Raw genomic sequence first — 14,761 nt, forward strand, 5'->3', positions numbered from 1 at the left:
CCCCTTTTACCCTAAAGATCCCAAAGGAAAGATCCCTAGAAGGGGCCTCTAGAATTCCTCATTAACTTCAGAAAACAGAACTGCCTTAAGATAAATTCATACCTAATTCCAGAAAAGGTCCCAATTTGGAGAGAATGTAACTTGGCAAGATGGCTGCTGAAACCAGGAAAAAAAAATCTCCTGATTTCTAGGCCTGGCTGGGCCCCTGGCTTGCTGTTGGGAGTTTGGGCAAGTCCCTTAGTCCCTCTATTGTTCAACTTCCTCTTTGGAAAGATGAAGATAAGGTCTGTCAGTCTGTCTCCCACCTGCTTCATGTGGTATTGTAAGAGTTAAAGTGGTATTGTAAGGGTTAAAGAATACAAGCTTACAAAGCCCTTTGGCAAAGGGCATATGCTGAATAATTCTTTTCTGAGGGCATTGATGAGCAAAAGTCCCTTTAAAAACAGGTTTTCTCATCCCAAGTCGCAATCCTCATTTCTGGTGCGCAGGACTTTAAAAACTACCACCAACAAAAAGACAGCACATGATAGATAAAAAGCATTTTTTTAATTTTATCAAATTGATCTGTACAAAAGTTAGCATTGCTTGGTCAGAAACTAGTCAAACAGAGCGGATAAGTAACAGCTAATGTCTTTCCAAACTTTACACAGAAAAATAGATTGCATAAAAATGAGTTTGCGATCGTTCTCCCCCCAGAAGGAAACAGGCAAAAAAATAATCTTAGAAAAAATGTAGGAAAAGTAGAAAAAGTAAAAAGAAGATAACCTCTCAAATGTATTTAGATTTACAAAGTTTTAAAGGCACACATTACCATAAAGTAGGTGGTTATTATATGCTCAGCATACAATGGAAGAAATAGAAGCATATCAATGAAATATTAGTCTAAAACTAAGTACCTACAAAAATTTAGTGGAGAAGGTTTTAGTTTCACAGTTCGACAGGTGACATCTGGTCCCTAAAAGCCCAAATTAAAGTGTATCTCCAGTCCTCGTGGGAGAACTGCTCATTAAATTCCTCATTTCTAGCCACATGCTGCAGAACTTGCATCTCCCAAATCCAGAGATGCCTTTGCCTTCCAATCTCGTTAAACACTTTGAAAAGTGAGTGGCATCATGACCAAATTAAAACAAAGGGCCCTCCCCAAAAGCAATACCCTTTTCTTGACCTGTCCTCTCACCGTACTACTGAATTGAATTAGTCATTTTTGCAGCCGTCTGAGTGAACTTCCTTCCCACACCACTCCTATCCCCTTGCTGATTCCCATCCAGATGTCAATTTGACTTTCATGACTTCTACACAAGCTAGACTTCACTCCACTCCTTTTGACACTACTGCTGCAGTGGTTAAAATAGACTCATAACACCGTTTTTATTGTCCCATCGCTACTATTTAAGCCTCCAGTCTTTAATTTTTTTAAATTCTACTTTTTTTTTGCACAAATTACTTCATTAATTAAAGACAAAATAATACAGAACATAAATACATATTTAACAGATTTCAAAAAATCAAACACTTTTAAGCTCCCCCCCAAAAAAATGTTAATTACAGCCAAACCTTGTTTAGAAGAACTCTGACTAAAGCAAACACCCCCGACACTGAGATGGTTGGTCCCCAGAGCTGTTCCAAGGGATTTCCTAAAGACTGTTTAAAAAAAAAAGAAATAGTTGGAAATTTATTCATTGGTCCCGGTAAGTTCTTGTCCTCAAGGTTGGTCCGTACCTCCGATTGCAGTAGACCCTTAAAGTCTTGTACCATTTCCTTCTGATTTGTGTGTATTTTGCACTCAATGCAATGCAAAACGTGTTCCTGTCAGTCCTCACAGAGGAGTCAAATGGTTGGCCTTCATTTATTTAAAAGGAATTATCAGTCATCTAAAAAACAAACAAAAAAAACCAAGAAAATAGAACTCCGTCCATTTAAAGATGCTTGGAGATTTAGAAGCAAAGGGACATGCAGTCAAAAAAAAAAAAAGTTAGTGTTCCCCCGCAGACTTCAGCAGGCACTTCAAAAACTGGCATGGATTTCCTCTACCTCTTTCCTTTAATAGTGCATATAGTTTAGAAGACCTCAAAGATTTCTTTTTCCTTTTTTGTTTGGGATTTCTTTGTTTTTGTTTTTAACTTTTCCTCTGTAAAGTTCCCTCTTTGCATCCCGATGGCATTTCCTCTAAGGCCTCGTCAGGGTTGTATAGACAGGCTGGTCCCAGTTACTGGTAGGGCTGTGGGCCGGGGGAATGGATAAGCCGTTGAGGATGGGGGTGGCATAGGGCCTTCGGGAGGAGTGGAAGTACGGGTACTGGTAAATGCTAGAGGGGTAGCCAGAGTAGGGATTGTAGTAGTTGGAGCTCTGAAGATCGGTGTAATCACACTGGGAGCTTGAGAAGGAGCTGGCGGCAGTGGCTGTAGAGGCTGTGGTCACGCAGGCCTGGGCACTGTAGGACCCGTAGTCAGAGTGGGTTGGGGAGCCGTGGGACTGGTCACTGTAGTGACTGGGGCTCAGCTGCTCGGTTTTAATATGTGGCCTCTGCTGGCCCGGCTCATTGGGGGATGAGGAAGAAGCGGAGGAAGGGCTCTTGTGTGTCCATACTTGGGGTCCACCACTCCCAGGTCCTGAATGGGAATACGACGCACCATATGAGCCTGCTGTTGAGTTCTGCCCAGGGTCAGCAGGGATGGCAGAGTGGCCATTGAGAGGCAGGTACTGGTCAAACTCATGGACATCAAAGGTTTCCATGTTATTGATAACCTCACTGCTCAGCTCTGAGATGTCCACGTTGCTGAAGTCGATGTTCTGGCGGCCACTGTCCACTAGGCGGCGCCCTTCATGTTTCAACTCTTGCTTGTTGCCATGATGTAGGTCAGTTTTAGGTGTGGTAGGTGGAGTAGGCGGTCCATGGGTCTGTCCTAAAAAAAGGGAACAAATATCAGAAATCAAAGTCTTATTTTAGAGTGGGGGGGGGAAGAATGGTGGAATATTAGTTTTCCGATAAAAACTTTCTTAACAAATATGTAAAAAAAAATACTGTGGAAAGAATGTTATAAATGGAGTAAAAGCAAAGAGGTTAATAAATCTGCAATTTATTAACTATATTATGCTGTTTGCTTATAAATCTCTTAACTTCTCTGGGTCTCATTCTCCTTATATGTAAAATAAGAACTTAGATGGTCCCTCAGGCCTCTTCTGTTTCTAAATTTATAATTGATTCTTGTAAAATTCACATTACCAACTCAATGCCTTTGAAATTCTTTTCTTTAAAGTTTATAGAAATCCAACAATAAACTGTAAACTTAATTCCTTATTGGAGTAAATTCCACTCTTTATGAATCAATAGAAATGGTCTAGAATTTTTATTTAAACAAAAGCAATTGCATCTTTTCTCATGTGCGTTTTGCACATAGTAGGCGCTCAGTAAATATTTTCTTCCTGTGTTCATTTGGAAATTTCTGTGGAGTGTGTGTGTGTGTGTGTGTGTGTGTGTGTGTGTGTGTGTGTGTGCGTCCGTGCGTGTATTTTCTCTATATCCCAACAATGCAAATATAAAGAGAAGAATAAAATCCTTCAGACAGGATTTAAACTAGAAAGAACAAACACGACTGAAGTTACAGGATGTTAGCAATTCTATTGGAATCTGTCAACACTTAAAGGTTGCCAATTCTGAGCTCTACTTTAGCATCAGGAATGGTTGTGATTGGACCCATTATGAAGACCTTTCAGACTAACTTTCAGTCCACCTTAAAAGGTACAATTTAAGAATTAACCTCAATCAGGAGCCTTGATTAGGCCAATTCTGTTTCCCATCCTATATTCTTTGTGCTGGTAGTAAATGACTGAGACTTAGCATTGCTATTTATTATATTAGATTGTATTGGAATTTCCCTTCCCTCCCTTTCCAGTTTACAAAGGGCCTCTGCCAGAGGATCTACATCCTGGCTCAGATTTCTTCAGGGCCCAGCAGCTCTGGGTAAGTTTCCTAGTCTCCTACCTGTATGATCATTATGATGGTGGGAATCTCCCAGGCCTCCCAGGCCAGAATCAGCCTTATACATGGGATTCCCTGGATGGTGGCCGAGCTCAGCTCCTGAATCTGAGTCACTCTGGCCAGTTTTTACGCTTTTCCTTCTCCGAGGTTGGTACTTATAATCAGGGTGATCCTTCTTATGCTGGACCCTTAGCCTCTCAGCTTCCTCTACAAAAGGGCGTTTCTCATTTTCACTCAATAAGCTGTAAAAATAAAAACAAAAATTCAAGTTAAATGGGAAAGATAACAATGGGTTTGGCAATACAGACATAAGTATATGCATGTGTTTCCCAAATAATGATATTTGCATACTTTTCCTTTTAACTTTATGAAAATCTCTTTTATTAGGAGTCAATGTCAGCATTGGTCTGCTGTAAGATCTAAATAAATGTCTTCCCTGTGTGATACTGTCTTACAAAAATCCTCTAAATCTTGGGATTTCCAAGTATCGATGTCTTTATACAGCAACTCTTCTCCACTGGCTGTAAGTTCAAACATTTACTACATGGTAAAAATGAGAACTGGGAGAGCCTTCTGAAGTTTCATGTTTCAGTCTAATTTGTGTTTTTGTTGATTTGTTTTCAAAGAAATAAAGCACTGAAATAATCACCCAAATGTTTCGTCTTACTTTTCCTGCTTATATGTTTTATAAACAGCCCCACTAAAACCAACCGTGATCAGAGGAGAATGTCTTTACTTTGGGCATCTGGGGTCAAGGCATTCTGCCGAGAGACAAAAAGTATTACTTCCTGGGAACTGATGCACTAAAAGTAACAGAACTGACAGGGCTAGATGTTCTTTGGTTATAAATTAGGATAAAAATATGAAGGCGAATGTGATTAGCCATCAGTTAGAAACATCACAAGAGTAAGCCAGACAACTCAATACTTTCTGGAAACTTATCCTCAATTTACAAATGTGAAGCCTGTTGAAATGTATAGAACCTTTGGAGCTAGGAAAAAGAATTAGGAATCATAGACAGACCGCCTCTTTTTAAGGCTGGGGATGCTGGGTCCCAGAAGGTGACTGTCAAAGGAGTAAAATGGGTGATATCCTGAATAACGACATATATTGTGCATACAACACATTCAAAGCTGTTCAGATCCTACAGACGGATGGACTGTTCATTAACAACTTTCCCCCAATACATTGTCTGATGGCTGTTACAACTGTTCTGCTTTTAAAAACCCTTCTCCTGCGACATGGAAAAGTAAGTCAGAAGATTTTTGCAAACCCAAACTCTTGACAATTATTTTTAAAATCTAAATATATATACACCAAGTATAAAAGCTTGAAGACAAGTGGAAAGAAGTGGCTTCACTTCAGAAATGGCGATGATCCTTAAGCTCGGATTCAGAGAGGAGAAAGAAAGCTATTCAGCCTCATTCTTATAAGTTAAATGAAATACCAGGAATTCTGTATATCCAGGCCTCCTTCCTAAAATATCCATTCCTCTTCCACCTTGTTTCATTCATTTTTACACCATGTGGGGAAATGTTGTCGGGGGGGGGGGGGGGGACTTGAAATATGGGTAAGAACTAACTTGTAAAATACAAATTAAGCTAGAAAGATTAGATTCACAATCTGGACTGTGCCGCTAAAAGACAGATTTAGGTAGGTCACACAGAAACTTCAGGAAACTTTCCAAAGGAGACCAAAAACTTTCTCTTTGAAGACCAAACTGCTCCAGCAGTTCCATATCTGTCTTGGAGAACTGGAGATGGACACAACTCAATCAGTTTGTGGGACAGTCAAGAAGTCATATTTACTTGGGGTGTCTGAGTATAATGCCTTACTTCTGTCTTTGTTTGTCTAGCACCTTAGACTAGTGAATCGTACATAGGTACACCCTTAATAAATGTTGAGTTTAATTTAATGTAATTTAATTGGTACTGTGCTGGGTACCCAGGAGATCGAATGAAACAAAGCCAGTCTGTTTGGTGGCTTGGTGGGAAATGTAATAAATCAATCCCCCAAATTTAGCTTCAAATTCACTGAAGAGGTTTTTGTGCTGTATCAGCTCTGAATATGTATTCAGAGAGTTACCAAATTTAGCCCTCAAGGCTTCTCTAGGGAGCATGGTGTTTGGATACCTGGAGATGTTGTCAAAATATACTCAGACCCCCAAAGAACACAGAACTGCTTCAGGTCTTGCCAGAGGGTATTTTTCCACTCAGACCAACCTTATAAATTGTCCAGGGGAGCAGGGAACTCTGGTTCTTGGAATGATTCCCTCACCCCCCCACCCCCACCCTCCTCCTCCTCTTTGGATTTCAACCACAGTATCCCTTCTGTTCAAAATTAGGGTCCAAACTCTAGGTTAATAGAGCCGTTGGAGCCAAATCTTCACCCTGGCCCAGTGCACTGGGGTGGGGTGGTCCTATCCATACATATCAAGAGGTAACTGTATGGCATTATCTAGGTCCCTTTGCTTTTCTGGATCTTCTGTATTGTACTCGCTTAAACCAGGCTTAAGGACAGCCCTTTAAAATCACCCCTCTCACTGTCTGCCTTTCCCCATGAAGTATTAGTTATGAAGACTCAGCTCCTCAGAACCAGGGGATAGACATAAAGGGGGTTTTTTTCTGTCTCTTCGGGACCACTTAAAAGATACTTTCACTTAACCACAGAGAGCACACACCCTAATGTCCCCTCCCCTAAGCCCCCTTAATTATGCAAGTCTAACAACTACTCACTCTAGCACTGGTTGGGGAGGGGGATGGGGAGGGGGCCAACGTGTGTTTTGTGGAAAGGTCACCCCTCCTTTCAGCCTCTGAAAAGCACTGGGGCACCCTGAAAGCATTGCGGACAAGAGTGCCACAAAGCCGCCAGCCCTCTAGGGCCAGGGAATCAAGTTGGTTCGACTTTGGGCTCCCAGATCTATCACCTACTTATCTTTTTGGGGTTCTAATAACATTTGGGTGGGCCAGAGGAGAAAAAGGACAAACTTTTCAGATCACCCAGAGGGAGGGAGGGGTATTCACACTCCCTTTTAAACCTATAAACTAAACCTATAAAACTAGCAAGAAGGAAGGGTTTCGGGGCTTCTACCATCAAAATATCCCCACTAGACGTATGACCTTGTGCAGGTCACTTATTTGGGCCTCTTTCTCCCCATTTGTAAAACGAAGGAGTCGGTCTACAGATGATCTCTAAGGGCCCTTCTGGTTCCAAAGTTGATTACTGAAGTTCGGCGCTCTGTGATTCTAATCTCTGGACCGGTAAGAATCAGTTACTATTTATCTTTGCATCTCCCCCAGTCCAGTACGAAGGACCTCGCACAGCAATAACTCCCCCAAGTATTTGCTAAACTGAATTTCTAATTACACTTCTGCTCTGGGCGTAGTTTGGTCCCCAGCGTCCCTCCGTCTCCGTATGCCCGCCTCTCCTCCCTTCTCTGGGTCTAGCGGGGTTCGAGTCTGTGGCCCCCCGATTCCCTCCCCAGTTTCTCCGAGGTCACTCACCGCCACAGTTTTCCCAGGGTCTTGCTGAGCTCGGCGTTGTGCAGATGCGGGTACTGGTCAGCCAGCTTCCTGCGAGCAGCCTGAGCCCACACCATGAAGGCGTTCATGGGCCGCTTGACGTGAGGCTTAGCCTTGAGTGAGCCGTTGCCTCGTACGGGCATGGGCACCAGACTCCAGTCGTAGCCTTTGAGCACCTGTGAGACGGCGTCGCGGATGCACGCAGGGAAACGATCGTCCACTTCGCCCGGGTCCACCTTAGAGCCCAGCGCCGCGCCCCCACCAGCCTGTCGGGGACCGGTCCCAGACGAGCAGCCCAGGCCCTCAGAGCCGGCCGGAGACAGCGGCGTGTCCGAGTCCGAGTCCTCCACGTGCGACATGGAGCTGGTAGTACCCGAGGGGCTGCACGGCGGCTCCAGGGTCTTCTCGTGTTCTTCGGTCATGTTGAGCATTTGGGATGCGATAAGAAGAAAGAGGCGCGGGCAGAGGAGCGGAAAGAACAGGCAAAGCAAAACGAACAAATCCTGCAACTTAAGCGTGGAACTTTTAAGACTACAGGAATATTTTTTTAAAAATCACTTCGGTGGGCGCATCGGAGCCGACTCTGAGCCGGAGGAGCAGCGTCTGGGTCTGCACAGACCGTGTCCGGGAAGATCGGGCTGTGTCTAGTGCTCCTTCTCCTTTCTCCTCCTAGCTCAATGAGGCACTCGTCGCGGACCCCCCCGGGGCGCGCCGGGCAGAGCTCTCTTCCCCAGCTCTGGGATCCGAGATCTGCAGCCTGCGCTTCTGGAGCCAGAAGAACTCGCGCCACCCGCAGCTCCTTAGCCTACGGGTCCGCCCCCCCAGATGGGTGGCAGATGTGCCCTGCAGCTGTGGCGGCCGCGACTGTCTCCACGGGCTGCGCCGGGACCACCGCTGCCCCTCCCCCTTGTCCTCTCCTGGCTTGTGGAGCGAGGGCTATCTCCGCCGCCGCCGCCGCCGCCGCGGTCACCAGTATCCCCGAGCTTCCCAGCAGCAGTCACAGCCGACACCGATACAGTTTCAAAGCGCAATCCCCACTCAGCGGACCCTGCAACAAGTTTCTTTAAGCAGCGGGCGGGGAACCACGCCCCCTCCTCTTCTCCCAATTGGCCCTCGGGGTGATGGGATCATTTGCATAAGCAGCCAGACTCTACCCACCTACCCAACTCTTAAAGAAAGAGCGGTCCCTTTCCCAGTTCACTCGCAGACATCCCCACCTCTGCCTTCTTGTTTTAACCACGTGAGATGAGTGTGTGTGTGTGTGTGTATGTGTGTGTGTATGGATGTGTATGTGCATGTATGTATGCGTGTACGCACCCGCGCGTTCCAAAGCGACTTTTTAACAGAAACTACTTAAGTCAAGAAGCTGCTAAGTTTTTACTTTTTAAGAAAAAAATGCATACAAGATGCAATGTTCTTTTTCTTGGGTGGAAGGAAATTAGAAAGACGTCAGTGGAAAGAGTTGGAGGAGTCGAAATAAGGAGAGTTTTTATAGGATCACCTGTACATATCTCTTACCGCCCTTAAAATCTTTTACAAAGACCATGGGATCGTAGACAAGGAGTTGGGGCTTTAGAGGTCATCTAAGCTAAACCCCTTATTTTCCAGGTAAGGAAACTGAGTCCCAGAGAGGCGTGAAAAACTATTTAGGATGCAGACTGTCCTGTGTTTAGTTAGAAGCCGCCAAACCAAAACTGATAGAGCTTCGGTGAGATCCTGACTGCGGTTAAGACGAGTGAACCTGGAGTTTCAGAGCCTTTGCGGGATTGACATAGAGATTTTTTTTTTTTTTTTGCAGCCCCAGTTGTTAACTGCGAAAAGAGCAGTGAGTGTTAGCTATCGTCCCAGGATAAAGACTTATTCCGTTTCTTAAAATCCCTGGCACCTTGTCCTTAAAGTCAGATTTATAGGACCAGGAGGAGACAGGGGTGGGGGTTGGAGAGGTTTGGTTTTCAGGGGTTTCTGCGTCCTTGCAGACCGCGCGGAAGATACTGGCTCTATTTTGCTTGCTCTAAGTTACGGTATGCTGGCGCATGTGAGCAGACCAAAAAGACCTAATAGAACTAAAAATAAAATCAATAACCCCCTCCCCACCTTTATCCCATCCACCCAGGCTGGGGGGCTCCATCCAGAGTTCCTGCAGGGCTCAAGGGTTCCAGGGCTGGGGAGCAAGGTTTCAGGGAAAACGCTACCTGCTGCTGAGATGTCTAAGGAAAGAAAAGGGAGGGCGCCGAGGAGACGATGAAAAAATGTGTAAGTTCTGGGGATTTAAGGGATGGCGGGTGCAGAGAGGAATCTCGGAGGAAGGAAAAACCTCAATGGGGAGTTAGAACAGAACGGAGCCGAGGTGGCTCGTCCAGATTTGTTTGGTTTGGCTCTAAATCCCCCTTGTGGGAAGATGTGGGGAAGAGAACAAGCAACTTCCAAGCTTGTCTCACCCCCAGACGGTTTAAAAGAGCTTGTGCATGCAGGATAGGATGAGGGCTGAGATGCGAATTGGTGAATTTAGAATCTCAGATCTGGAGGCTGCTAGAATCTTATAGGTCTAGGACACTGGCACCCTAAAACAGGCTAAATAACTCCCCACCCCTAATAACTATCTCTAGAGTGCATGTCAGTGGGAGAGAAGGGGGAGTGAGACTTGGACTGACTTGTTGCTGTTGGTAGAGGTGGAGGTTGCTTGTTTGGTTTTTTCTGGTGGCGGCGTCGGGGCCTTGAAGGGTTGTTGAAGTCTCATTTGGCCAGGCGGTAACAGGTCCTGCCAGATTGAGTCTTCCTTATTTTACTAATTTATCAGCGAACTTGAAGGTCTGATGCAGGTTGCAGAAGAGGGCCAAAAATTTCCCTTGAGAGTTTTCAAGGGGTGAGCTTGTTACTTCCTTCCCTCTCCCTGGGGTCTTTTCTGTTCACATACATAGAAACTCTTTTCTAGAGAAATTCTTGAGATTTGCATTTGTAGTGCATGGTGTGTGTGTGTGTGTGTGTGTGTGTGTGTGTGTGTGTGTGTGTGTGTGTGTGAAAGAGAGAGAGACACAAAGAGACAGAGACAGACAGACAGACAGACAGACAGACAGATTGTAATTCAGGGGCAAGGATACTTCAAACCTCCAGTGGTAGGGGGACGGGGAGGCAAGAGATGGAAAAGGAGAATCTACTTATCGAAAAGTGCTATCCTAGTCTAAGAAAAGATATATTCCTTTTGGAGAGCTGGAATAAGCACTTTCTAAATGGTAAAGTGCTATATATGAAATGGATGGAGAAGAGGAAGGATGAGGATGATGGTGGTGGTAGTGGTCAAAATCAATGACAGAACTGATAGTATGAGGAGAACCTTCAGACAAGAGCAAAGTTTGACTTTTTCAGTCCAGGATTTGCTAAAAGCAGCAACCCTCCTTTCCCTCCCCGCCTCTCAGTTTAAAAATAAATGAATAAACAGCGTGGGCATGAACCTCACTATAAACGTAGCAAAAAAATTGCTACCCTGGGAGAAACTGAGGAATTTCTTCCAGATTCCGTTGAAAGAACCCCACTGTTTCTAAAATAGTAATAATAATAAATAATATATTATATAAAAATATATATATATTTTAAAAAGCAATCCCGATAGGACTGTAAGCCTTACTCTAGCCTTTCACGAAGTTTTGCCAATCCTCACCACACTGTTTCCCAACCTAGGTTTTAGGAACTTCTCTTTGTACCTGAGTCGGGGAGGAGGGGAGAAGTTGGGATGGCTGGGGCTACATTTTGAAATTCATTGCTCTCGACCTGCTTACATTCCGGACCTTGGGGAGCAATACCTTTTCCTGGTCAAGAATGGACACCTTTAAAAATTGAAAGGTATCGAACTGAGACAAGTGAAACTTACAGTGAGAAGCTTATTCAATCTCTTCTTTTATCCCCTACCACAAAACACATAAATTCACACACACGCACACACCTGTCGCTGGTTCGCTTTGCGGATTTCCCGCGCCTTCAGTGTGAATATAGATGGGGGTAGGTGGAAGATGGAGAAGTATAGGATAAGGAGACCCTACCCAGGCCTTTACTCTAGAAGCTTTCGACGGTTGCACACTTTTCCAAGTGTACTGCCTTTATGCCGTTCCAAGGCAGCCTTCAAACACTCTTCTGTGCTGCCATTGCCTCTGTAAATCGCAGCGCCAGAGTTTTTGACGCCTAGCACAAACTCCCTTCCCCGTAAAATACCAGGAGTCGATTGAAGGCTGTAGAGGTAGACAGAGCGGTGCCTTGAGGCTCAGCCGGTGTATGACTGGCCCGCAACTCTTCCTAGGCTGCTGGGCTCTGGGGTAAGGGGAGCTAAGTCGTTGGAAAGCAAGCTGGGTAGCTTCTTCCTCTTGCTGTGTCGGTCCCAGACTTTTCTGCGCTGTGGGAAACCGTTCACACCTAACAGGTTGAACAGAGGCCATCTAGGAAGCTCTCAGGTGGGCCCTTTCCCTGACACCAAATGTTAGTGCTGATAACTTCATCCATCGTCCCAAGCCGGGACAGAGCGGTCTACACAACTGCTTGATTTAGTTTGAATAAGAAAACGTAGGTGAGGGAGGGGTTGGTTTTTTGTTGTTGTTGTTGTTGTTTTTAACTCCCAGATAGTCTGAGTTTGGAGAGAGACCGCAAACATTAAAGGTAGGGAAAGGGAGGCAGGGGTGGCCCACCCCACAGAAAGTGGTATTTCCAGAAAACGAACTGCTAAGAACTGGCAGGATTAGGGATGAAAGGTTGGAGATTCCGTCTTTTGTATTTGTATATCCAACGCCTGGCACAGTTATCTAGCAACTAGTAGGTGCTTTAATAAATGCTTACTGATGGTATCCTACAACTCACTAACCTCTGGGTTTTAAAATCGAATCTCACACTTCTCCCTTTAAAGGGATTTTTATTTCTTTTTTTGTTGTGTTTTTTGATGGAAGTTCAGGCGCAGCAGCGGGAAAGAGCTGAGTTGCGAAAACGCCGGCAATGGCGGGACTCTCCCGCAGTTCTGACAGCCCTCAACCACCTGTTGCCACGGCGGCAGCTGTTTCCGAGGGTCATGAGCCCGGTGTTCCATATCTCTACCATCTCTTTTCTCCAAATTACTCGTGGTGCTGAAACCCCGCGTCGCGGAAATGCTGCCCAAGAGACAGGGACTGAACATCGCGACGTGCGCCTCTTGTCCTTTGAGGCGTGGGCAGTTCGGGCTGTGCAGGACCGGCTGCTTAGGCGCTCAAGCTCAGTCATCTCCACTTTTTAGGAGGACGATGAATACGAACGCTTTTTAGGGGGAAGCCTAGACTTCACCATCAAACCACAGCTAACAAAAATCTGACCCCGTAGAATCTCCTTGGTAACCACGGGAGGTTCGAGTCTTCTAGACTTCTCTTCTGTCCGCGGGTCTAAACCATATTAAATAGGAGACTCCGAAGGGTCAGTGAGTTGAAGGGTCAGAGCTTGAAGGGGTGGGGGGTGGAGGCAGAGCAAGGACGCCTCCAGGACAGTTGTGTTCTAGGGTTACAGGCTACAAAGATGACTAATACTCTCAGTATTTAAAGTGTTTGGGAAGATGCTAATTTGTGTGCCGCTGATAAAAATAAAACAATGTCCCCTGAGGGAAGATGTTCGCTCCTCTTTGGTGTTTTTAAAACCACCAACAGTCTTACTCTGTTTGCTCCCCCGGGACAAAGTGAGCCCATCAAAATACCCTTACATCTTACCCTGATTGTTTATCCAGAAAATGCAAGAAAAGCTACCCCAAAAAAATCAATCCTTCTTTCTCTCGCTACCCCTTCCCCCAGCAGTGGACCACCTCAGGAGACTGAAAGACGTCCATAGAAATGGTTTTTCTAGCTGTTTCCCCCTTTCTAACGTGATACTTCTCCACTACCCCCCCCCCTTTTCTTATTCTTTTTCCTGCGGTTTTCCCTCTTTACTGCTTTTTATTCCTTCCTTCCCTTTTTCAGGCCAGCAAGTCATCCCCGATTCCCAGCTCATTCTAAGTGAGGGGACTCCTGGGGCTGCTTCTGGATGTGAGCGAGAACCTAGTCTGCCTGGGAGACAAGATAGAGATGCTCAGCTTTCCGAAGACCCGGACAGAGGCCTTTGCAGAGGCCCTGAGGGAGAAACATATGGAATGTAGAGTCATTCAACTCCAGAGATGCTGAATGAGCCAAAGAGGATCGGACTGAACAGAGGCACCCAAAGGAAACTAGACAGTCAGATCTGAACTGGAGAGTCAGAGAGGCCTGCAGACCTCTGCTTTATGGGCATGTTCCCCCCCAAGCTAGGATCTCAGAATGACAAGGGAGAGCCAAATGGACTTCTGTTGGAGAGTTGCAGGCAAAGCAACTCTCCATTCCTCTTTGCAGAAGTAACTTAATGCAGTCCTTCCAATTTAGAATAGGACCCATTAAGGCTGGGAGTTAACTGGGAGTCAAAAGATCATTCCCTACTAATGGGTCCTACCACCTCCAGGGTCCACATGGCACTGAGAGCAAAAGGCAGGGTCCTCCACTTAGCGGTCTGGTGTTTACCTTGCTGCCAGGTGCACATGATTTCTGGTCTAAGCTTTTGTTCGTCTTTCCCCATCCCCTTCCCCAACACACACACACACACACACACACACACACACACACACACACACACACACACACACACACACACACACACATACCAGTCCTTAGCCTACCCCAGGGTTGAGGTTGAGATTGGCCTTTCTTCAGTGCCTTCTTGCCTCTCTCCCAGGTTTTGTCCCTTGCCTCCTTGCCTCTCTCTAGGTCCAGGAGAGGTGCACCCCCCCCTCCAAGCTACTTTCTTCCCATCAGGCCTGCTGTTGCCTCTAAGTCCTTGGCGATGTTCTAGCTCTCCTGCTGTGTTTCTGTAGCAGGTTCAGCGTCTCCATCTGGCACTGGCTCCTTGGTGCATGTAGTTCCCTGCAAGGACCGAGTCTGTGGGTTTTCAGGCCTCTCCAAGTCCTTTCTGTCTTATTCCGTGCAGAACCCAGTGTTCTTGCTTACATTTGGAAGCCTCCTCAGGAGTTTCCTGTGGACTAAAGGGGTAAGGGGATTAGGATAGGATGGGGAGGGGCTTGTCCACATTCCCTGTACACTTTCCTCCTTTCCAGAGAGGGGCTAGAGAGTAATTATTTATTTCAAGGGAAGGATCACAGTTGTATCTGATTTCAGCATCAAAGAACCGATGACAACTTTATTCTGATTTGGGCTGCCCCAAGATATGCCATGGTAGAAGTTGTATTTTTCCCAGCTATGGGTGG

The 14,761-nt window shown here is 45.6% G+C and overlaps 1 protein-coding gene across 1 annotated transcript; it reads right to left on the reverse strand.

The window, feature by feature from the left end:
- Nucleotides 1–527: 527 nt before the first annotated feature.
- Nucleotides 528–8,049, reverse strand: SOX8 (SRY-box transcription factor 8). The gene is made up of 3 exons (XM_072600843.1): nucleotides 7,483–8,049; nucleotides 3,983–4,221; nucleotides 528–2,903 (listed from the first exon to the last, which is right to left on the reverse strand). The coding sequence occupies exons 1-3, from the start codon at nucleotides 7,929–7,931 to the stop codon at nucleotides 2,167–2,169; spliced, it is 1,425 nt and encodes a 474-aa protein (XP_072456944.1). The 5' UTR covers nucleotides 7,932–8,049; the 3' UTR covers nucleotides 528–2,166.
- Nucleotides 8,050–14,761: the final 6,712 nt, after the last annotated feature.

This window comes from Notamacropus eugenii, chromosome 1 (assembly GCF_028372415.1).
Source record: "Notamacropus eugenii isolate mMacEug1 chromosome 1, mMacEug1.pri_v2, whole genome shotgun sequence".
Classification (NCBI taxonomy): Eukaryota; Metazoa; Chordata; class Mammalia; order Diprotodontia; family Macropodidae; genus Notamacropus; species Notamacropus eugenii.